The 23,524-nt window shown below is 38.7% G+C and overlaps 2 protein-coding genes across 5 annotated transcripts; one reads left to right on the top strand and one right to left on the bottom strand.

The window, feature by feature from the left end:
• Positions 1-636: 636 nt before the first annotated feature.
• On the bottom strand, positions 637-13,196 carry LOC137284901 (protein SPMIP2-like). 2 transcript variants are annotated; one of them, XM_067816940.1, is made up of 6 exons: positions 13,015-13,196; positions 6,428-6,651; positions 5,899-5,957; positions 3,977-4,077; positions 3,210-3,272; positions 637-1,325 (listed from the first exon to the last, which is right to left on the bottom strand). In XM_067816940.1, the coding sequence occupies exons 1-5, from the start codon at positions 13,100-13,102 to the stop codon at positions 3,217-3,219; spliced, it is 528 nt and encodes a 175-aa protein (XP_067673041.1). In that variant the 5' UTR covers positions 13,103-13,196; the 3' UTR covers positions 637-1,325; positions 3,210-3,216. The 2 variants fall into 2 exon arrangements, with proteins under 2 accessions (XP_067673041.1, XP_067673040.1); XM_067816939.1 differs by having other exon boundaries at positions 3,890-4,077; positions 13,015-13,177.
• Positions 13,197-13,219: 23 nt separating this feature from the next.
• On the top strand, positions 13,220-20,364 carry LOC137284900 (DPY30 domain-containing protein 1-like). 3 transcript variants are annotated; one of them, XM_067816937.1, is made up of 5 exons: positions 13,220-13,329; positions 14,639-14,813; positions 16,093-16,215; positions 17,629-17,748; positions 18,768-20,364. In XM_067816937.1, the coding sequence occupies exons 2-5, from the start codon at positions 14,661-14,663 to the stop codon at positions 18,942-18,944; spliced, it is 573 nt and encodes a 190-aa protein (XP_067673038.1). In that variant the 5' UTR covers positions 13,220-13,329; positions 14,639-14,660; the 3' UTR covers positions 18,945-20,364. The 3 variants fall into 3 exon arrangements, with proteins under 3 accessions (XP_067673038.1, XP_067673039.1, XP_067673037.1); XM_067816938.1 differs by lacking the exon at positions 13,220-13,329 and adding an exon at positions 13,435-13,465; XM_067816936.1 differs by lacking the exon at positions 13,220-13,329 and adding an exon at positions 13,587-13,704.
• The last annotated feature ends 3,160 nt before the right edge of the window (positions 20,365-23,524 follow it).

Below are 23,524 nucleotides of genomic sequence, written 5' to 3'. Positions count from 1 at the left end.
AATCACTCACAGTTTGTTCAGAACAGTGTTGCCTAAAGTGGCCTTCCAGTGGCAAAATAAAGTTTGACAACACGTTGAAATTTGAAAAGTTGTCAAACTCTTGTTTTCACACGACAAACACATGTCAAAATCTGCGTCATTTGAGCATCATGCCATATCGGTGTGTGGTCAGGTGATAATTTGGTTGATTGTGATTAGTTGTTTCTGAACAGAGTCACACTTCAAACGTGAGTTTGACAACACGGAAAGTTTGATTGAAAAGCTGGTGAGAATGGAGACCCGATCTTATTTCTCAGCAAAAGTTTGACAACTCTGAAACTGGTGTTGGTGTCGAGTTGTTGGAATGTGCACACTCTCAAACTCAGGTTTGACTCAAACTCAGGTTTCATGTGTAATTGTGTTGTCAAACATCACTTTGCTGTGTGACGTGTGCTTCACAGAACCCTGCACACATGTCAGATGGTTATGAATAAAGGAGTACAACCAACAATACAGATGTGTTCTGCATTATTGCCAGGTGTTTTTAATTTATTGTTTTTCTTCAGTTTGACATGAATTCAACTGTATCCTCAGTTTGTGGAAATGTGACCCGTGGCTGACATGATTTCCCAATACAGAGACACAAACGCCCGACTCAACTAGAATTATGTATTTGGTAGATATACCGCAGATTTTAGATACTAGACATTTATTTACAAACACAGCTGTAACTGGAAGTCAAATAAATAAATCAGAATCACACATCACAGGCAAAACAGAAAACTGAGTATGTCATGTTGAGATTGTTGAAAATAATACTGGTCGGTAAAGACATGAAATATAGGCGCAATATAAACAGAATATAGGAATAACCTTGACGAAAAATGTTCAAAACTGTATCAACGGTAATTAAATGAAATTATCATGAATGACTTAAAAAAAACCACTTTTTTCTTCGGGGAACAAATGAACAAATTTCACGTTTCCAGTGAAAACATTTGCATATTTCAGTGAATACACTATGAACGTTTACATATTCATGAACCAGTTATTGAAATTTCACCAACATTTCAGGTTGGAACAAACTATGTAATATAAGAAAATGGACAAAAACTATCATTAATTGTAATGATAACGTTACAGATTAAATGACACATTACTTTTACGAGGACAGTATTCTACAGTCATTTACAAGAATATTAAAGTTTGTATGCACGATTCATCAAGATGAAGAGTCCAGCCATGAACGCCCTGTGAGATGTACATCTTAGTATAAGCTCCAGCTGTTCCATTTTCGTTGTTTATTGCACCTTCCCTGGCAGGGCTCTGGTAAAGATGACTTAATACTGGAAAGAAAAATTTACACCTTTTACAACAACAATAATGATAATGAAAATGATAATGTTTAGCAACAAACAGTTTCCATGTTAATAGCAATTTGCTAGAATCAGAATCATTTGTACTTCCGACTTTATCACCAATTTCTTAATCATAATAGTCATCATTGTACTGTGGTGATACAAATCTTGTATGTTGCACCTGCCACGAACACATGCAGTTGCAGGCCAAGTTGTAACCTGTCCGTGGACCACATTATTTTCCCTGAAGTCTTGCCCTCCTTGCAGTGTAAGGCTCTAAATAAAGCAAGTATACATTTTCGTAGGTTCAGGGTCTCCTCGGAGCTCCTTTTCAATGTAAATGTTTTTGTTTGTTTCTATCAAAATTATATATATTCAGAGACTAAGCCTTAGTCTAGCCAAGTTGTTTTTCACAAATATAACGCAATATCACGCACATGTAGTAGAGAAATATCTACACGTGCTTATATTACCAATAACTAGTTCCATTATCTAACTAAGGTAACTCTTGAAGAAGACGAGCAAGCGAATACGTTGCTGTTGAAACATCGTATCGCAGCTGCGTTGATCGATGTTCATGCTGTTGATCACTGCAGTGTCCGGTCCAGATTCGATTATTTACAAACTGCAGTCATATAGCTGTAATATTGCTTAGTGCGGCGTAAAATATACTCACTCACTAGCACGAACACAAAAATGGGTACGATGTGTAAGGTCAGTGGTGCATAAACGCAGAAACAAAACATCAGTGAACATATCAACAGGTCAGTAACCAAATACCAGCACATTCAAGGTGCATCCACTCTCTGAATGTGGCACTAGAGTCACCAGTCAGCAGCGATATGCCAATGGTAACATTATCTAGGACTAGCCAGCATTAGACTTTGGGATATTTTCTTTCACATGACATTTACATACAACATATTCCGTGAGAAATGTCACAGTGCCCTGTAAAGACAGATTCATGTTCTTGTTTACAGATTGCGGAGTCGGAATGTCACTTCTCTAAAGTTCCAAGAGTCTGTATTGCTTAAAGAAATCTCTATGGTTCCGATTTTGCGCCATCCCCACATGGACTCTACCAGACGGTGGTGCCTCCCGTCACATTCCAGGAGAACTCGTAATACTGCAATACGGCTTGAAATGGTCTTCAGTAACCCATGCGTGTCGTATAAGATAAAAAGGGATCGGGTGGTCAGGCTCGCTGACTTGGTTGACTCATGTTATCCTAGTGTCCTAGTTACGTAGACTGATGTTCATGATGTTAATCACCGGATGGTCTGACCCAGGCTAAATTATTTACAGACCACCGCTATATATCTGGAGTATTACCGGGTGCGGTTCTAACAACAGACGAACACATTATCACTAAACATCGCACCGGGTATTGACGAACATGGTACACATGTCATAGTCGAGGTATGCTGACGGTAAGGTTGCATAAAAAATCAGATGTTTCTCGGGCACATTTTTTTTTCAGAAGTGACGAGCTTGGTAAAGGAAAATTGACGAAGGAGGAACACATTTTTATTGTTTTCTCTCTCTCAGAAATACAGCTTGGGAATTTTAGCATGTGCTAACGAGTCACACTCGTTCTTAGAGACGCTCATTCTTATAGTGGGCAACTAGACAAAGTCAAAATTATTTTTTAAAATGTCAATAGAAACTTGTTACGCGTACAAATAAAAGTGACGCGCCGATGTCCTACACACATTTCACTTTTATATTTAGACTAAGTAATCAGATGTGCATGTGATATACGTGGAATACATATATATATGATCTGTGCCCGATGATGTCTTTGATATCCAATAATTACAAATAAGGGACTCTACACATACAGAAGTTGTCTATGGGTGTTAGTCGACATACCTTGTTCCTAATATGCTTCAACTGGTTGATTTTCTTGGGGAACATCTGCCGCTGGAGCTTTGTCTGCAAGTGGATTTTAGGATTAAAATATATTTAACATCTCACACGATCATAATGTTTTGTTTAAAGGACGAATACAAGTGTATTACTATTTGATGTCGTGTTTTATGTTGCGTATCAAGAAAGTAATGGTTAGCGACGTGTGACAAGAGGATTACGTTGCCACTAAAGACGGCAGTCGTGGATGTGCCTAAAGTGCTTTCTTGTCGTGATTGTTGAACATAATTATGGCTTGAAGTATATATATTGGTCACACTCCAAAGATAGTCACTCATTCACTAAATTGCGTTTTGATTAAAGTGCTTCAGCAATAGTGCTGAATACTTGATATCGCTAATGGCAGAACAGGTTGAACTATAGATTGGAATGATGATTTAGAAACAACATTCAAAGCAAAGTCCAAGCAGCAAACGAGTCATAACATTGGAAAGAAGCTTGAAAGAAGTTGACATGAACGTCGAGTAAGCTGAACGTGATGTATAAATAAATGAAATGAGCAAGCATAGATCTATTCACAAACGCAAATGGCTTTGAATGCAAGCAACAAAGCATTAGAATCAGCTACTTTGCAACTACACTACTTTGACGTCACAGTGGCGCCTAAGACGTCACACTGATACCTGATGACGTAGTGAATGTGTTGACTGTGTATAAGGGCGTGGCTGCCGGTGTGCGTCCCCTGTGACGCCATCGGCGTGAACCTGTACCTGATGCTTTGTGCCCTGTCGTGGCTGGGCGTTTCCTTTGCACGTTCATCACCATCGCCTCGTCCGAGTTCGGGTCCACCTCGTCATTAGGACCAGGGTACCTGGGGGTAGACAGTGCACATGGAAGAATGTGGGCCGACCTGGAGATGGCTACTACAATAAGTGGTCTTAATATGAGGCAGTGGTTTACCGTGTGCAACACTTTTTCAAGGGATATACGTTGTTATTATAGATTCAGTAAGGGCAAGTGGCGTGATTTATACCCTTGAAAAAAGTAGGGAAACTTCATTGTTTTTATTTACGATTAACAATATTTAGGAAATTTATCGGAGTCAATCAATGTTGATATGGTATTATTGAATGTTTTGAGAGTGCATCACCATTAGCACTTCCTTACAACCATAGTTATTTGGAATGTAGTCGCTTTTGAAAGATTACTGCTGTATGACATGTAATTTGCATGTATACAATTTTCATTTTAAAACAAACGACTAGAAACAAACACTAACAAAAGTGTGATGCAAAATGAGTGTCTAGATTAATGTTCTAAATAATTTCTCGACCTTCTTGAAAAACGTCAAAATCAAGAATGGGATCCCATGCACGTGTATAGGGGTACTGTTTTGTGCACGTGCATATCATGCGTTGTGTCTAGGGGTATTAGTGGAGGGAATTGGTGGTGCGTTCATAAGATGTCTGTCCTTGAAACGTTTCTTAACGTTTACACTTCCTCTCCAAATTGAAGTTCAAGATCCCCTACTTTTTTAAAGAGTATAATTATTTATACTTGAGTTCAGGCGACTCCCACTGTGTTCTGACCCACAACAGAGTATGACAGCCTTTACATAGAATTTTATAGCATCTAAATAGTGTGTCTATAAGACTTGGTAAAGCTGACTGTTGTCCTCATGTCATATTGCATGCCTGGGAGTCGATACACAAAGCGTTTTTAACGTTACGACATGTCGTAACTCTATAATTTGCCATAGGCTTATGAATGTCGTAAGTCTATTTTCCCATCTCACATTACATACCAGGGTCTTGATCCACAAATCGTTCGTAGCGTTACGGCATGTCGTAAGTCTATAGTTTAGCATAGGCTTGCGAATGTCGTAGCGCTACGAACGTTTTACAGATCGGGACCCGAAGACCAGCTTTGTGATGAGCACACCATGTCTAGACCAATTTTTAAGTTGAATAACTGCTGCTGAGAGGTGAATATTACCCATATTGCAATCATTGGTATAATCAAAGCTCTAGTGTTAACCTCTGAACTTGTACTGCCTAACTGATCCCTTTGTATTGATTACTGATGAGCTGAATTTTAGAATTCAGTTATTAATTAAAATACATTTGTTGTTGTTTGATGGTTTGACATCTAGTTCTTTTATGGATCGACACGTGGGTATCATTTTAACTTCTACTTTGGAATCACCACGTCACAGTCTCTAAAGGGAGATTGTGCCCCAAGATCTTTAGATCAGGTTTAAATGGAGAAGAAATGGCCTATAGTCTGAAACTGACCTATAGTGTTAATGGCATAATCACCTTTCACGTTAAGATTAATTAGAATCATGGACTTATGGTTCTTCTTCTCGACGCTACAATACTTAATGTTATTGCTTTCTTCAGATGACCTATGTTATCAGACTGCCGGTGTTGTGCTTCTCTACTGAGAGCGAATAAACGTGCCCCTCCCAACTCAGCCTTAGCCGCGAACACTTCACTGCCGTTAAGTGAACTAGATTACACAGTTTCTATTGTCTTTACAATATACGGTCAGCAATAAATAGTAAGTGTCCTGTATTGTATATCACCGCCCCGGTATCAGGCTACACCTACAATACAAAAAGAACCGTGTACGCTGTTTTTCCCGTTAAACAGGCTACGAACTGAGAACACTGTATCTCTTTGTAACATACCACGGGTTCTGGTACTTGTGCGCGTGTCTGTTTTCGAGTTCCTGTCTGAATTCTCCCATCTGTGGAAAAAAAGAGAAAAATAATCTCATGCAGACTGTACAATGTGTATTCTATGCGGTTTTAACCGCACCAGGTAATCCCCAGTAGAGGTTATGGATAGATATCTTATTTATTATATCCATGGTATTAGCTACATCATCTGGCGTCCATCTTGAATTTCATATGTCGAGCATGTTGATAGTACATGTAGTTACAACACAAATAAAAAGGGTTTTCTTGTGGTCATTCCGTGACTATATCATCATTTAAGCAACACCAGTCGGTTCTATATTATTACAATGTCTGCTTCACAATGCAAGATTTCATAAATTCCAATTCCCGAATCACAATATACTGAATTCAGTAAGTTAGGATCAGACACCGGTCACAATAATCCACGTGTTTGTGTCGAGGCGGGTGTTAAGTTATTAAACCCAACTGTAACTTCCACATATTCCAACTCAAACCTCCCTCTGATGCAACCACTCACCATGACTTGTCTCCCGGTAACTGGCATGGACCAGTCGGTGAACTGCTCTATCCCCCAGCCAATCTCCCCTACCCTGCAGGTCTTGGGTCGGGGGAAGGGGGTGTCTGGTGCAGCCCTCCACAGATAGTCCGCCTCGCTGGTCCCCTCCTTAGACATGGTGCCAATCCCTACCATCCTGTTTTCCGGCTGTACAGTGACACGGTGGTCCCTGTTGTAGTCGGGCCCTGGGAACAATAGTGAAGGGCGTATTATGTGTACACCATTAAATGGCCGAATGTGATGACCTTCACGAACGACTTCATCATCGATAGTCCTTAGGTAGGTTTACATTTGATCAACAATCGGTTAAATTGTTTTAACACATGGAAAAGATTTAGAAGCAGGGGTCTCCACAAAGGTGCACTGGCGATTAGTCTCTGAATATACTGTAACATTATTTTGACAGTAACAGATAATCTCATTTTAATTGGAAAGGTTCTCCAGTGAGATGGGAGATTCAGAACCTGAAACTTAGGAAATCAAAACTTGCTTTATTAAGATCTTTAGAACTGTATTAGGTACATATTGTGGTTCAGAGACTGTGAGACAGACGAACACAAACGGCAAGGTTACGATTATCGAGCTCATATGTACAAAATTGTAATGTTCCTATTATTAGTTTTTAAAGGAAGTTTTCGAGGGAAAAAAGTAGTAATAACCATGGTTCATGGGAAATCGGGGATGATGCAAGGTGACCACGAATATTCTATAGTAATGCTGCGATACAGTTAATTACTGACATTATTCCGTACGATGACTAAAGCCTATTCTTTCCGAGTCTATAGACATAACAGATTTTTAATAGTCTTTGGGAAGGGCGGGTGGGGTCTATTGTTTGAAAGCATGCCCACGTGTCTCCCCAAGCGAGTTGTGATTTGGATTCATGCAGATGGGGAAAACAGTTACAACTAATCGGTAGTCAAGAGCTGCACCGATGTAAACTATTAATACCTTTGCACTTCATCAATGAAGTGTCATCGAATCATTGACATTTGCAGTGCATTGATAGTTCTATCAAGCGTTACACCCTTGCTACATTCACTTGCCAGGTGGTTGGAGCAGTTGATGGTATTTGTCCAATAGGACAATGAGTGATAATAAAAGATACAGTGCGCAGTTTGAGATAAGATTAATGTCGACATTTGATTGAAGTATGAGTGAGTGAGTGAGTTTAGTTTAACGCCGCACTCAGCAATATTCCAGCTATGTGGCGGCGGTCTGTAAATAATCGAGTCTGGACCAGACAATCCAGTGGTCAACAACATGAGCATCGATCAACATGACATGTGTCAGCGAGCCTGACCACCCGATCCCCATTGATGTATTGTAAGAAATACAAGAATACGACGTTGTCATGTGCTTCCCGTGGTTGATGTGAAATGTATTACGATTGTTACTGGTGTTAACAAACAGTCCTTCTGTCAGTATCAGGAGAATATATACGTGGACTGTGTGAGGTTAAATTGCCATGTTTTACTCTGGAGATTTCAGTTAGAAACACGTGTATATATCTGATCTGACATATGCAGGTTTAGTAATGTTAGTTGGAGACAATTTCTGAGGGACACAAGGATAGCACTAATGGTAGAATGGAAACATGATGGTAGTATGGAAGGTAGTGTAACGGGCAATGACGTCAGTGTACCTAATTATGATGGTATTATGGATGCATAATGGCGGTAGGGATATTATAATACGTTATAATGGTAGTGCTTGTAGTTATAATGGCTATATGGAGGGTTATAGCAGTAGAAAGGATTCTTACAATGGGAGTAGGATAGCTATGACTATAAGTGCAGCATGCCTTGTTATAATGGTAGTGTTGATATTTATAATGGTAGCTTGGATAGTTATAATGGTACTTTGGACAGTTATAATGGTAGTATGGATAGTTATAACGGTAGCATGGGTAGTTATAATGGTAGTATGGATAGTTGTAATGGTAATATGGATAGTTATAATGCATGGATGGTTATATTGGTAGTATGGGCAGGTAGCTACAATGGTAGTACGAGGAGGTGTAACAATAGTTTATCTGTTACATTGGTAGTAAGGATAGTCATAATAATAGTGTGGATAGTTAACTGTAGCGCAGATAGTTATAATGGTAGTATGGATAATTACAGTGGCAGAATGTAGAGTTTTTACGATAGTATGGCTAGTTAAAATGGTAGTAGAGGTAGTTTCGCTGACATTTAGAAGAGTTATAATCGTAGCTGAGTTCACAAATATGAGGGTCCAGGTAAATAAGAAATGACAGATTTTGTTTGTCATACTTACTCGTTTGGGCATGACTCCATTTTTTATCCGTAATTATAACATGTAAACATGATGTATAAAGCCTCTAGAGAACACAGCTACCTTATGAATATACTGATCGACCATATCATATAATCTATATCACGATTCACACTAATGTATTTGTCACGCAACCCTACATCACATGTGCAACTAGGCGATCTACTCTTCAGCTGCTCTTCACATAACAAATATATTGACAAATCAATCACCACTCCCCGTCGGTGTAATCGCCTACATGCGCACGGTGCTGTCTTCTCCTCGTAATATTTGTTGTGTCTCACACACACAGTAATGTATTTGCGGGACATTATCAACGTGTTCTCCAGCAGGTGAGGTCACGGATTACGAAAGCAATGTGAAATAAGGACATACAGTGGAGTAGTCCGATCTCCCCTTTCGTGTGAGTCAGCAATAGCCCTGTATCATGGCGATAGGTAAATAATTGAATGGCATTATGCTGAACTGTCCAATGGACAACGCCGATCAGCACCTAGGTGTATGTGACGATGATTCACTTTAAGTCTTGTCCCACATTTGCACCACCTGATCCTCATCTTGTGAGATCTGATGAAATAAACTGGGTGGAGTGCCTATTTTGGAAGCCTGAAACTCACAAACGAGCCTGCAGAGATGCTCCTACAACGATACGAACATTTCGATGATAAGTAAGTAAGTAAGTAAGTAAGTAAGTAAGTAAGTAAGTAAGTAAGTAAGTAAGTTAGTAAGTAAGTTAGTAAGTAAGTAAGTGGCTAAATAAATAAACAAATAAACAATAGAAGTAAGTAAGATTCAAAAGTAAAAAGGAATATGTGAAGTAAAAGATTTCGTCTAGAAGAGCTAAAAAATAAGTATCATTTTGGAGATATTTAAAATTTGGTATGACATTATTGGCACTATTCCTAACCCATATACAGCTATATTTTATTGAGGTCAAGGAAATACATGACATTCATGACAACAAGATGTTGTGCAAGCCCCTTTCATCCATTCAAAAAGATGTGTTACGGTCTAGAGTGTGAAAACGAATAGGATGTAGTAACTACGCAACCCTAGAGGGTTCAAGCATAAGAGGCTTACAACCTACTTGAAATATCAGATGGTCCTAACACACCAAGGGTCATAACTGGGGCGAGTCAAGTTTTAAATCAGCAGATCCTGCCACAGCTATATCTGTGACCACATAACACGTATATCCGGATCTCGCTTTTTGAGGATTCCAAACAGTGAACATATATATAACAAAACACAGTGCTCGTGATTCGCTAATAAGGACACTTGCTAATCTGGACAGTTTCACTATATTATAGTCCTGATTAACGGGGGTTTACTATATAGAGATAATTGTTTTCTGACACGCTTCCTGTTTGTTTGTACAGAGCCTGGGGACTGTTTCCTTACTGTAAGGAGTTGACAGAGACCAGTCAAACATCGATTCAGCAAGCGGAGTGTCATCAGCGCCATTGAAAGCATCCGTTACTCATGTCTTATTCAGATATCAGGGTTGTAATTCTGTTGATTTGTTTTGTGGGCGGAAATCGATGACCAAGTACAATAAGGGAAACAATATCGTGTATCAGCAGAGCGCTGGATGAATGCTCAGAGCAGCAGGAACCTCGTGGGATTCAATGTACTTTCACTCATGTATTATAGAAACAAACTGCGATAATGGCTAATGTTATAAAGAGGCTTAACAAGACGATGTCAACAACCGGGCATTGGGGATATTCAAGGCCTTCACTGATAGCTGTTGAAAATTAAACAAATACGAATCAATGTTAATGTGAGAGTATATATGATTCAAAAAACATGTCTGTCTATTCTTTGGACCTAATTTGAAGTTAACACATTTTGATTGTGAGAATTCCTTTTTTTTATCATAATAATTATATCGGGATTAATTTAAACAAAAAAGACATTGATCAAGAGGTCGAAAATCCTCATTTATGCATTTTCTTGCCGATATCGCTTGCTGTCTCTTGTCGATGTTGTACGCAATCGTATTAAAGTGTCTTAATTAAACCTATCAAAGCATCAAACATTAATAATCCCGCTATCAGTTAATCTGTTTGATCACAGCGAATGCAAACCCAAACTATGTTTTACTTAGTGAGGTTCATATATTAACTCTCTCAGTGTCATATGTCCAGCGCCTAACAGTTGACTGTGGATTGTAGTCATATATTATCTCTCTCAGTGTCATATGTCCAGCGCCTAACAGTTGACTGTGGATTGTAGTCATATATTATCTCTCTCAGTGTCATATGTCCAGCGCCTAACAGTTGACTGTGGATTGTAGTCATATATTATCTCTCTCAGTGTCATATGTCCAGCGCCTAACAGTTGACTGTGGATTGTAGTCATATATTATTTCTCTCAGTGTCATATGTCCAGCGCCTAACAGTTGACTGTGGATTGTAGTCATATATTATCTCTCTCAGTGTCATATGTCCAGCGCCTAACAGTTGACTGTGGATTGTAGTACCAGCATGTAAGAGAGTAGAGCATCATGTGAAATGCAACACACACTTTATTTATGAAATGACTTTATATTTTACTGTTAACTTTAAACCTATGAGCCTTTACAATAGACATGCATACCTGACTTTGTATGCCCGGCTCCCTTACATTAGACACTGAACACTACCCCAGTCAGCTTCCCCAAACCCTTCCCACGAGCAATGGTCATGAACGCCGAAATATAACCCCCCCCCCCCCCCCCCCCCCACACACACACACACACACACACACCACCCACCCACCCCCTCATGTATTATTATGTCTATAACTGCAAAACCTTATAAATATACATCTACTGTTTGAGAGCCTCGTCTATGACCAGTACATGCCAGAAGACGATTATTGGGTACATATTACTTTCATGAAAAGAAAGACCCATTACAAACATGTAAAGTATTCGATGTCAACCATACACGAGACCTGTCTAGAAAAGACACCCTTCACATCAAAACAGGTATGTCGCCTAGGCGTTCGTAATCTGTACACGGAGAAAGGTCTCCTTCACATAATCGTTTTAGTGTAGGGGCTTGTTCTTTACACTGAAGAGGAAATTAAGCGTTCATAAATCATGGCGGGATTTATAGAGAGCTATTCATTAAGCTTAAGTTTTATCTTGAGATAATCTGCCCTGTAACTTCAACCATTCACACATTAAACCTCGGCTAGGTCGAGGCTGTTGAAGCAGAATGGGTGGTAGGAACGCAGCCTCGATAGGTGGGAGAAAGTTCTACTGCAACAGGTGAAAGAAATACATAATGGAAATTATGCAATATAAATAATAACAACTAATAACGATCATACCAACGTCACCAGCACCACGAACAACATCTTCAACAATAATCATAGAAAACGTGTCTTTCGTTTGAAAAGTGAAAAGATAAGAAATATCAGTGCCGGTATTTGAAATTAAGACTTGAGTTTGGTTTGCTATTGCTGGTTGAAGGACATTAGTAAACAGATAAGGATTACGGATGTCTCTGAGCCAGACGTGCCCTCAAATTCGACAGATGTCCATTTACACTTTTATTGATTATCAGTTTTGTATGACAGGACTTTGAAAATCAAAATATACAGAGAGCACGTAGCGGGAATATTACATGTCATGTGCTCATTTTATCACAACTCGACTACATGGTTAATGTAAGATGTCATGAAAAATGTCATGCGATCGATAAGACGCGAGTTTGTGTCTAAGCGTCTTTGGAATGTTTTTGTGAGATTCGTTATATTGCTGTTTGCCTCAACGCGTTATTAATTATGCATGCATATATGTTTTTACTCATTCTTTGAATCGGCTCATCACTATTTGTAGGAATACTGTTGTACACAAGACATAAGATATAAATTTAAACTTGGCATTGGGAATGAAATGCGCTCACATAAACAGTTAACTTAAAACTCCTGGTTCTAATGTATGTCATGTTTATTATTTATTTGTTTTGAACATCCGAGTTCAGTTACGTAGTTTTCTCTATCCCTTCACCGTGTTTTCTTGTAAATATTCACAAATTCCTTTGAAAACTTAATTTCATTCCTAAAAATATATATTACACACATTTACCACATAGCACATTTACTTGGTTAAGTGACATAACGCAGCCGATACAGACTAACTAAAATTTCATAATATATTAAATTTCTAAATATGCAGAAGTTATTGTTCAATAATTGTGTGTTTAGCACATTTTCTTTTTAAAAAAATATTTATGAGGTAAAAACAACTAACTTACCTGTAAAAAGCATTCTTGGGTTACGTGTGGGTGGTTCAAACTCATTGTGGTTGTTCCCACACGGAACACCGGGTTGTCGCGCGTTCATTTTGAATATGAATGTGGAACCTTCGAAGAGAAAGGCTCCCCTCTATATTACAGCGCGACACATTGAAGCGTGGACAGACCCCCAGCCAGATAGCAACGACGTCACGTGATCGTAGCTAAGGAAGCGATTAGCGGTTTCGATAACGAGGCTGGGAGAAAATAATGTGGCATTTTAGATTTTAACATCACTTTGTTAACACATATTGTGTCATTTCTTGGACAAAATACGTAAGTATGTTGTATTTTGAAATGCATACAACATATATAATGCTGCGTGGACGGATTAGCCCGAAAACTAGACTTTTTGAACGTATGCACCTAATGCACGTTACTGTTTATAATAAACATGATCACGAAAATAGAGGTATGTTGTGAATCGTTAAACGCTTTCACAAGAGAAACGGCTAAATGGGATTGGTAATATGTATGTTGATGGAATGCTGTTTTAAACAAACATTTTTTTTGTATGTTGTTGGACGTTTTAGCCGAATCGGTGAAGTGAAAGAGTGCGTGTGCTTTGCACTCCACACAATGACTTGAAACAAATCCTGCCCTACCTACTACAGTACTAATGCTATGCAAAAGATTTTGCCGAAAAGCACAGTATGTATTTCTTGAAGTATTATCCCGACTGATGTAACGTTATGATGTAAACATTTAGGATATAATATTTCTTTGGACTGGTAATTTACGATTTTAAAGAATTGTTTAGAATGCTCATATGTATTTTCTGTTTCATCACCCACACTAAATAGTCAATTTTGAAAACAACATTGCTACCTCCTACTAAAATGTTTGAAGCATGAAACAAATAGCTAACTGGTGATATTTAATGGGTGCACTCTTGCATTTACAAAATGTCATTTGTAAAGATCGAGAGAACAAGTAATTTTAATACAAATATTTACTATGGGCTGCGAGTTTGCCACAAAATTGACATATGTATTCTATACTGTATGCTAGTATTAAGGGCCATGAATGGTTTAATAGGGTCAGGGGTAATGTCTACCTCAAAATAAAGCATTTATCTCATTTCCTGTTCTCAGAAGTTAGGACTAGGTGTTGCAATATCATATCATGAAAGTTTGTATATCTGTTGATGTATGTACAATATTTGTTTGGGGTATTTCACTATGTATCATGTTTCTTATGCGGATCTGTGGTAAGACCTTTGTGTATATACAGAGGCTAATATTACCTCTCTCATTCTTCCTAAATATGTAGACCTACGAGTGTGTATTCTTGTATTTGCGTTCACATCTTATAGTACATCTCCTATACATCACACATATGTACTGTTTACACTTCAAATATCTGACATGTGTTTGAAAATATATAATACTGACGAAAACAAATAGTTAACTGTACGCCAGGGCAATGGAAGATGCAGAACCTGAAAAAAAAATCAAGAAATCCATTATTTAGAGGTAAAGCATTTCACTGAAGGCTGAGTGGAAGGGAAAATACCATGATTAAAACAGAAATGTGGTCAGTTTGACTGTTGTTTTCTCTTCATGTGATGTTTATTATTCAATAGGATAACCACAAAAGTTGTTACCATGGCAATGGAAGCAGCCTACCTGAAGAAGCATATTGGGGACTGTTTAGTGACTTGTCTCACCGAGGTAGCAGAGAAGCGACCTGCTGACCCCATAGAATACATTGCACACTGGCTGTATAAACAGATAGAAAACGATAAACTTCACAAGAAGGTGAGTGCCTGACAGTGAGGATCCTTGATCCTGGGTATGTGTTCCGATAATCTCCACTAGTCTCTGGGTACATCTACGGCTCAACCCAATGATTTTATTTTCCTCCCTTTCCTGGCTTTTTATCCAATCAGGTGTCTACACAGGGAAGTTGAGCGTACCTATCACAGCTCACTTTCGTTTCTTACATTAGCTTACCGCAACACAAATGATGCAGAGGTTCTCAGAAAGAGTTCTTGCATGTATCTGTTGAATTTTCAGACCTGTCAATTAGTCTGTACGATTTCCCCCAAAATCTGAATTGCACTGCGATCAAACCACAGTTGCGACCGTTACCTTTGTTGACACTGGTAAAGTCGGTTGTAATGGCTGCTTAGCTGATTGGCTACTATGAGAATGTAGAGCCAGCAAAGGGATGTAATAAAATTATTGGACCAACCTGTAGATGCGTCCAGGGTATAGTGGAGACTTATTAGCAAGTATACCCTGGAGATTTTTGATAATGGACAGTGAGGTGCTGATGGTAATATGGAATAACAATTATTATCAAATTTCAGATTCATTTTTCCCATATGATTTAACTTACATTTTATTTAGTCAAAAGGTCCAAGTATGTCAATTGTTAAAGTCTCAAGACCTAAAACGAAAGATATCTGTGATTGTTTTACTCATCAAGGTTTTGTATTACGTAGGTACGACTTTCTGATGTTCTGTTGAACAGAAAAGTAATAGTAAATAGAAAAGTGTATCTGTCACAATATTATTTTGTGTGTATTTTCCAGAATAATTATATATTTCTTACAAATACATCCCGGTACGCTTCTGTTTAAGATTTTAAAATCTTGAGTGGAATGTTCTTCAAAGTTTGATTTAAAGAGGTTAACACAATAGTTAAGATGAGTGCACAGTGTATCTGCTATAGCTGTTTTACTACTGTTTTGCAATAAAGTATTTGTGGAACATATTGAAATTTGTGCTAATTAAGTATATGTAGAATATATTGACATGTGTGTTGTGTAAAAAACACATGTATGGAACATACAGTGGAAGCTGTCTAAACTGGCACTCATTGGGACTGGAGAAATAATCTGGTTTAAACAATGTGCTGGATCGTGGAGCTGATGATAAATGTACAAGCCACAGATGGGACTGATATGTTATGTCAGTGTTGACAACTTGCTGGACTGTGCAGTTGCTGGTTTGGACAGCTTCCACTGTATTGAAATGTGTGATATGTATGTAATAAAGCATGTGTTGAGCATGTTGAACTGTGTGTTTACAGGAAGGGGAAGATGCTGAAGAGCTGGATAAGGAGAAGAAGGTGCATGAAGTGGAGCTTAAGAGACAGGAAGTGATGAAAGAGGAGGCCAAGAAGCTCAGCCAGGAAGAAGCTGCAAAGAGGAAGGTGAGGCAGTGTGGACATAGATGCAGTCTATAGGGTCAACATGGATCAGTGCTGATCATCTACTTGTCCGGGATGGGGTGGGGTTGGGTGGATCTTTGATTTTGTACAAGACATGCTTGGGTAGTCACTTACTCTGTACGGAAATATTAGGGGCGTGTCATTCACATTGTACATGTTTCTCAATAAAAATCATCCACTCCCTGGCATAAATTATGGACTGTCCATTACTCAGACAGGCTTCAGCATACTAGAATTAAACTGACCTGCCAAGTCAGCCAGAAATGTTAGTAACTGACAAAACATCCTGCAGTATGCTGGACTATTACTGACTGTTTGGCATGGCTGTGGACTCATGACAGTTTCTATCACTTTATTGGTTTATTCATGGATTAGGGTTTTACCTCGACTTAACAGCATTGGGGTCCCATGGGCCCGTATTGTCTGAAGACTCATTGCAAGTAGAGTCCTGTTAAATAATGGTATAGAGAACTGTATGTTTCGATAATTCGTTTAGAGCCTGCATTGAATCATTGATCATGTGGATTGGTGGATGAAATGATGCATGTAACTGCTCTGAAAGACACAACCAAACACTTAGCAAAGTCTTAGATGTGTTGTGGGTACAGTGAATAATATTGTGCATCCCTCTGGATGTAGTAAAAATCTCTGCATCCATTCTCTACATATGTGTGAAATGGATGGACATTTTCCTAATGTGAAACAAAGGTTGCTGGTAACACATGTTCCCTGTGGCAGCTGTCAGGTGATCTGTGCCAGTGAACTCTATCCAATGTAGTGTAGATTAGCAATCAAAATAATCAGCCCACAGAGGCCCAGAGCCAGTTGATATTGCTAAGGGCTGACAGTTTGAAATAATGCAGGCCCTTAGGCCTTTGGTAAATTATCTGTCAGTGTTGGTTTTTTTTTTCAACTGGAATCTTTCCTTTAATTGTTTTCTTTATTATCATTTCGGAATCATCCATCATGTTATGATAACCTACAGTTTGCTGGCATTTCAGCACTTTGCACATGGAAATATTAATGCAATATTTAACAAATAAAAACTTCTCTTTGCACCATGGGCTTCTTTTTCGCTAATTGATTGTGTAGAAAAATTGTGAAACTGTGTACAGTGTAGTCTATTTTGTTTTTATTGGTTTGACTGAAACAAAGTGGTTCTACAGATTTCATTTAAGGCCTGTAGATTTTCAGGCCTGCAGGCGACAGCATGTCCTGAGGGCAAACTGGCAAATTACAGTTTTGCAAATGTTGGTGCAAATTGCAGGTTACTTAGCTATATATGTATGGTGGACACAGTACAGGTGTCCTCATTTCTCCATGAGTACCAGTGGTGGATGGATGGAAATGACATGCTATCTGGCAATGAGAATTAACTGAGATATTTCTGTTCAGGAGGAGGAGGAAGAACGGGCAAAGGAGGCAGCGTCAGACTCTAAGCTCCCCACACTGGTGGAGAAGGAGGAGCCTGTTGTCATGGAAACACCAGCAGTTCCTGTTACAGAAGAACCAGAGGTAGATGGGGTAGAAATAGGTTTTGGCATACTCAACATAGTGTAGTTTTAGTGTGTCCCACTGTTAATTGGTCCTAGTCTCACTGTTAGTTAGTCCCAGTGTTAGTGTGTTCTGGTGTTTGCATGACTCAGTCGTGGTAGAACCCACATTAGTGTAACCCAGTTTAAGGTTGTTACTGGCAGACAAGGATAACTGATGCAGGCGGTGCACAGCAATGTGCAAATCCATTTGCCTTGTGAAATGGAGAGCAGATGTAGGCTAGTGCATGAGCAGAACATGACGATGAAATTGATTTTGCACATAGCGTTACACGCCCTTCTCATAAGACTCTCACATGTTCTGTGTAGCCCTACACTTGATCGCGGACAACCTGGGGCACCTTTGCTTACAATGGCGAGTGCCAGTGGATGGCTGTCATACATGCTAGTATGAGTCAGTCATCAGGTTGGGGCTTAAGTTATCCTTGTTTACTAGTAGTGGGACCAAGTGTTCATGGGACCTTGTGTTGGCAGACATATTGGTTGTGGAAAAAGGTACTTATGACCCCAGTGGCTAGCCTGACCCAGTGTCTGTGTAAGGTAATATGCTGGTGCTGGATAGGTAACCCATATACCCATGGGTACACTGGGAAATGAGTTTGACCAGTGTACCCATCTCAGTACCCTGACCCATTATGATTATGTGACTAATAGATTGAACAATGTAACATGTTATCCTTTCGTAATTCAAAGGTTGTATTAACTTGGACGATTTGGACATTATTTACAGTCACCAGTTTTGAATATAATGTATAATTAAGTATTGAAAAACTTGAAAGTTTAACCTCAAAGATGATGAACATATTGCCATTTCTTACAAATTTGATGTCAGGAATTAACATAGTGGGTATCCGGGTATGGCAGAATAGGATAACAGTGGGTTGGGATACACGAATAGAACATTTGGATCCCAGCCATAGTACAGGCCCCTATTTCCATTCCATGCAGAATGGTAAATGTATGTTCCTTTTTGGTGTACAGGGACAAACAGAGGAGACAGAGGATGAGGAGGAGAAGACAGGTGAGGAGACAACAGGTGAAGAGACAACAGGACTGGGAGAAACAGAAACTGCTGTGGACACAGAAACCCAGGGGGAAGGGGAGACCCAGGGGGAGATGGAGACCCAGGGAGAAGGGGAGACTACTGGCGAGTCCTAGACATGTGTTGTTAATCTGTGAATGTGTGTGTAAACTGTGTGAGTTGTATATAATGTGTCATGTCATTATTCTATGTGTGTGGTGTGAACAGTTAAGGCTGATAATCAAATTTTTTGAATGTGTTGTTTTAATGATTTTAGTTATTTTGAAAAAAATCAGATTTGAAAGATCTAGTTATTTAAATTTGACAAATAGTAATTCATCTTTGTGTCATTTACTGATGAATGCACTGTTTATTATTGTGCAAATTTCGGTGTCGTAATATCATATATTTTCATATATAATTTCTATCCTGTCCAGTATTGAAAACATTGTCAAAAGCATGAAATTGTACTTGTAGACATTTTAGGTGCTTCCAATGTCGGCAACACACACACTGCCGAAGTGGGTTAATATATTAACCATGTTCAAAGATTCAGGGCTCTAGTCCACTATCAAATACTGATATTTTTGTATTTGTGTTTTCAAGATAATCAAATCCAGAGACATATCAAATCCAAACATTCCCAGAGCAGAATTTTCTGTGTTTCTGTCCTAACATTCCAATGTCGTGTATCAACATTCTCTTGTGTGTGAAGTACATCAAGTTATTTGTTTCATTCTCTCATTGTGCTGCTGTTAATATATTTATGTCGCTTTAGACAGGGAAAATTAAACTGGTATTTTATGTAGCATTAAGAAAGGTAGGGGATATTGCATTTACAAGGTTAGTAAAGTGCAAATGATGAAGCCAAGGAGGAAACCGATGATGAAGAGAAATTAAATGAAAATGTGACAGTTTATTGCATTCCTTTGGAAATATTTCATCTGTACAGATACATATTACTTTCTCATACTTATAGGCATTGGCTAGTGGTGTGCACACAAAATGGAATATTCCCTACTTTTTCTGAATGGTACAATTTGCATTTGTTTCCATAGGTCATATTCGTGACAGTGAAGTAAAACCTTGTTAATCTGTAAACTGTTATTCCGAAAACTCCTGTTTTTCTGGATTTAGAATCATTATTGATATACAAGTTTTTCTCTTTACCAACTTTTTATTAATCTAAATGATTTCATTCGGAACAGCACCATTCTGACTAGTGACATGTCACTGAATTTAATCTGTTAATGATGTGACGGCATAATAACTGTGTCATGGAATATACTGATGTTATCTCACAACTGCCTCAAGTGTACTTTGTTAAAACAAGAATGCTATTTTCATTATGTTTTAGGAAATTAGTGAACATTTCATAAAGTATGTGTATGCAATGAGGATTTTAAGATTTGTATTATATTTCATGATGGTGCATTGTAACATCAAAACAATCATTTTATTATGAACAATTTGAATACTCAGGCATTCTAAGTATGTCATTTATTTGCCTTGCTGGTTCAGTTATTTATTTGAGAAAATAAATGATGATAACAGTGATGTGACTCGTCATGTTTTTTGTTTGTATCACCCATGTTATGGAGGAGAGTGTGTTTTAGTCTCAAACATGAAAATACTGTGTTGTGAAATTGTTATTTGTACAGTTCAAGTGTTCTCCCTCAGCTATGAGAGACCTGGAAGAAATCTTGACTCAGCGTCCACAAACGTGTTGAAAAGAGCACGGCTTACAAAAACTTGAGAAACAAAAAGGAATAGGAAAGTGAGAAGCTACTGAGACTATATATGACATAGACTCTTATCAGATCTCTGTATGTAATTACTGTTTCAAGGGAATGGATGGGGTTGTGCTCTAGCTTATGGAGGAAGTGTGGACATATTCTGCCATTCACAGTTTCGGGTAGAGTGTTTTCTGTATTACTTATCAGGTTCGGATACAGCTTTTTGAGAAAGCGAGGAGTTTATTTTCACCCATTTTTCAGGTAAGTTTCAATGGCCATTTAAAAGACTTTCAGGACAATAGGTAGTTGTACACCCTGTCCCTTCTGAATCTGCCTGTGCTTATTGACATCTAACAAGGAAACTCGGGGAACATGAAATGTCGACACAGAGAGAAACTCTACTAAAGTCAGCTTCGGCTGCATAAAAAAATAAATGTTTCTCGGGCACATTTTTTTTCAGAAGTGACAAGGGCGGTAGGACTTTTTAAAATGTTTGATAGAAAAAATGTGACGTGGGAGGAACACATTTTCATTATTTTTCTCAACTTGCAAAGTTCAGCACATGTTAATGAGTTGTAGATTCAGTGACACCCATTCTTACAAACACTCATTTTTGTGGTGGATACATGGATGATCGAGACGCGGCCAAGTCAAAATTATTTTTTTCAAATGGAAATAAAAATTGTCACGCGCACAAATAAAAGTGACATGTTTTCATTTAGCATTATAGTTCTGATATAATGTGACGATAATTATAATGAATATTTGTATTTGTTTTAGAGATACTGGCTTAGATTTGATCCTTGGCATCATATGCCGGTCATAAAAGGCGACCAACTGAACAGTGGTCAGCCTAGTAACTGTACTAATTGTGTATTCTAGCATCCGAGCGGCGTGCATCAATCGTCATAAGAACATTCACTGGATGGTCTTGTCCAGATTAAATTAATTACGGGCCACAGTCATGTATCAAGGACAATCAGCTGAAAACAACCTTTTATTTAAAATTAATGATATGGTTACCCTTGAGTTGAAGTAATCACATACTGGCCACAATACGTATGTGGGATAAAACAGTATTTTATTTTTATTGCATTTGTAGGCAGGACATCTGTCAAAATATGTGCGTGGTCAGCTTGTTGTAGTTAGTGAAGCGGGCGTAAAATATGAGACACATCCGTTAGGGAAAGATCTGGTGAAAGTCTCACGTCTCCACGTGTTTAAATGTCGTCACATATGGCGTTGTACCGGGAACGATCCTCAATGGAGTCTTGTTTCGACAACATAGAGACAGAAACATGGGCAATTATGGATATTATGTGGGTGCGATATATTCATTCAGCCGGCGTCGAACTCATTTGGAACAGTTTGGCAAGACTTCCTTCCGTGTCCCCCTCAAACTATGTTCTAGTAGCTATTTGGGAAGTTGCATATGCCTTTCAGTATGTTCAGATACTTTTAACAAATCATGTTGAAACGCGTCATTATGAGATGAGGAAAATATCGCTGACAACGATACAAATATTTGTATCGAAACGCCTCTCCAGCTGATTAAAGAAGTTGTTCATCCATAACATTTGTCCTTATATGATCCACCAACTTCTAAACATGCCACTCAAGAACTTACAATATATTCAGGTGATATGATTTGACCAGATTGAAAGTTAATGGATGAGGATAAGGGAGGAAAATTAATCTTTCTGTCAAGCCCATTTCTGGTGTTCCCCGCAGAATTGTTGGAATATTGCTAAAAGTTTCGCGAAACCAAACTCACTCACTCATCCTCTCTGTCCCAACTCCCTTAGCCACATGCCATGTCAGTCACCCAGCAGTCCACAGTCCGAACTTTACAAACAAACATACACAGACTACACTAGCAGGCGCACAAAAAGTGAAATTAGCTTTTAATCGTGTTAAAACTCACCTCGCCTCACCTCACCTCGCCTCACCTCACCTCATAATGCTCTCATAATACCCAATCTGTATATTGCTACAATCGATTTTACTGTGTATGAGAAAGAAATGATTACCACAGCCAGTCTCTATCGAGCATGAATACATGAGATGAGAAAAATGAAGCTACATCGCTGTGTTAAATCCGTTTAACAGTCGTTGAACCGCACGATTTCCCCTCTACCAAACCCTTACTGTAGCACCAAAGCGGTAAATGAAGCATGTCTAGATGTCCTCATGTTTCGAATTTCCCATCACACTGGGGTTCCTTTTCAATCTAAATGGATTTACTTGATACTATCAAAATTATAGATCAGAGACTAGGCGTTAGTCTATGGACCCATGAAGATCCGGGTTAGAATTGATCTTCAGTAACCCGTCCTCGTAAGAGGCAACTTACGGGATCGGGTGGTCAGACTCGTTCACTTGGTTGACATATCATCGTATCCAATGCCAACTGCGTAGAATGCTGTTGATCACTGGATTGTCTGGTCCAGACTGGATTATTTACAGACCGCCCCATATAGTTGGAATTTTGTTGAGCGCTGTCGATACAAAAGCTCTAAATGAAGCACGTCTAGATATCCTCAGGTTCTGAATCTGCCAATTCACTGGGGCGCCTTTTCAATTTAGATGCTAATTCAAACTTAGTTTCTTTCCAAATTATAATTTATATATGCAGAAACTTAGCAAGAGGTTACGTTGTATCTTGAACTATGATCGAATTATAACAATAGGATTCTTACGTGTAGGTACAATAAATTGAACCAGTCCCTTGTTTTCGGGGACCATGATAAAGAAATGATTACAACAGCAGGGCCATATTTAGCTATCCACGCTTGAGAAGAGACAGTCGAGCTACGTTGATGTATCCTGAAGCATGCTTGAAGTAACCATTGTGTTCTAACACCACTTAATAGGGAGTTTCTTCCCCGAAGAACAGAGTTGTTACGTTTATGGAGGCTAGGATATAAACCTGACGTATATACCAACCCAGCTAACACGAGTCATTTTCGAAACATTTTCAT

Source organism: Haliotis asinina, chromosome 5 (genome assembly GCF_037392515.1).
Source record: "Haliotis asinina isolate JCU_RB_2024 chromosome 5, JCU_Hal_asi_v2, whole genome shotgun sequence".
Lineage (NCBI taxonomy): Eukaryota > Metazoa > Mollusca > Gastropoda > Lepetellida > Haliotidae > Haliotis > Haliotis asinina.
The sequence above is the reverse complement of the archived record's forward strand: the minus strand, read 5'-3'. Positions and strand labels throughout refer to the sequence as shown.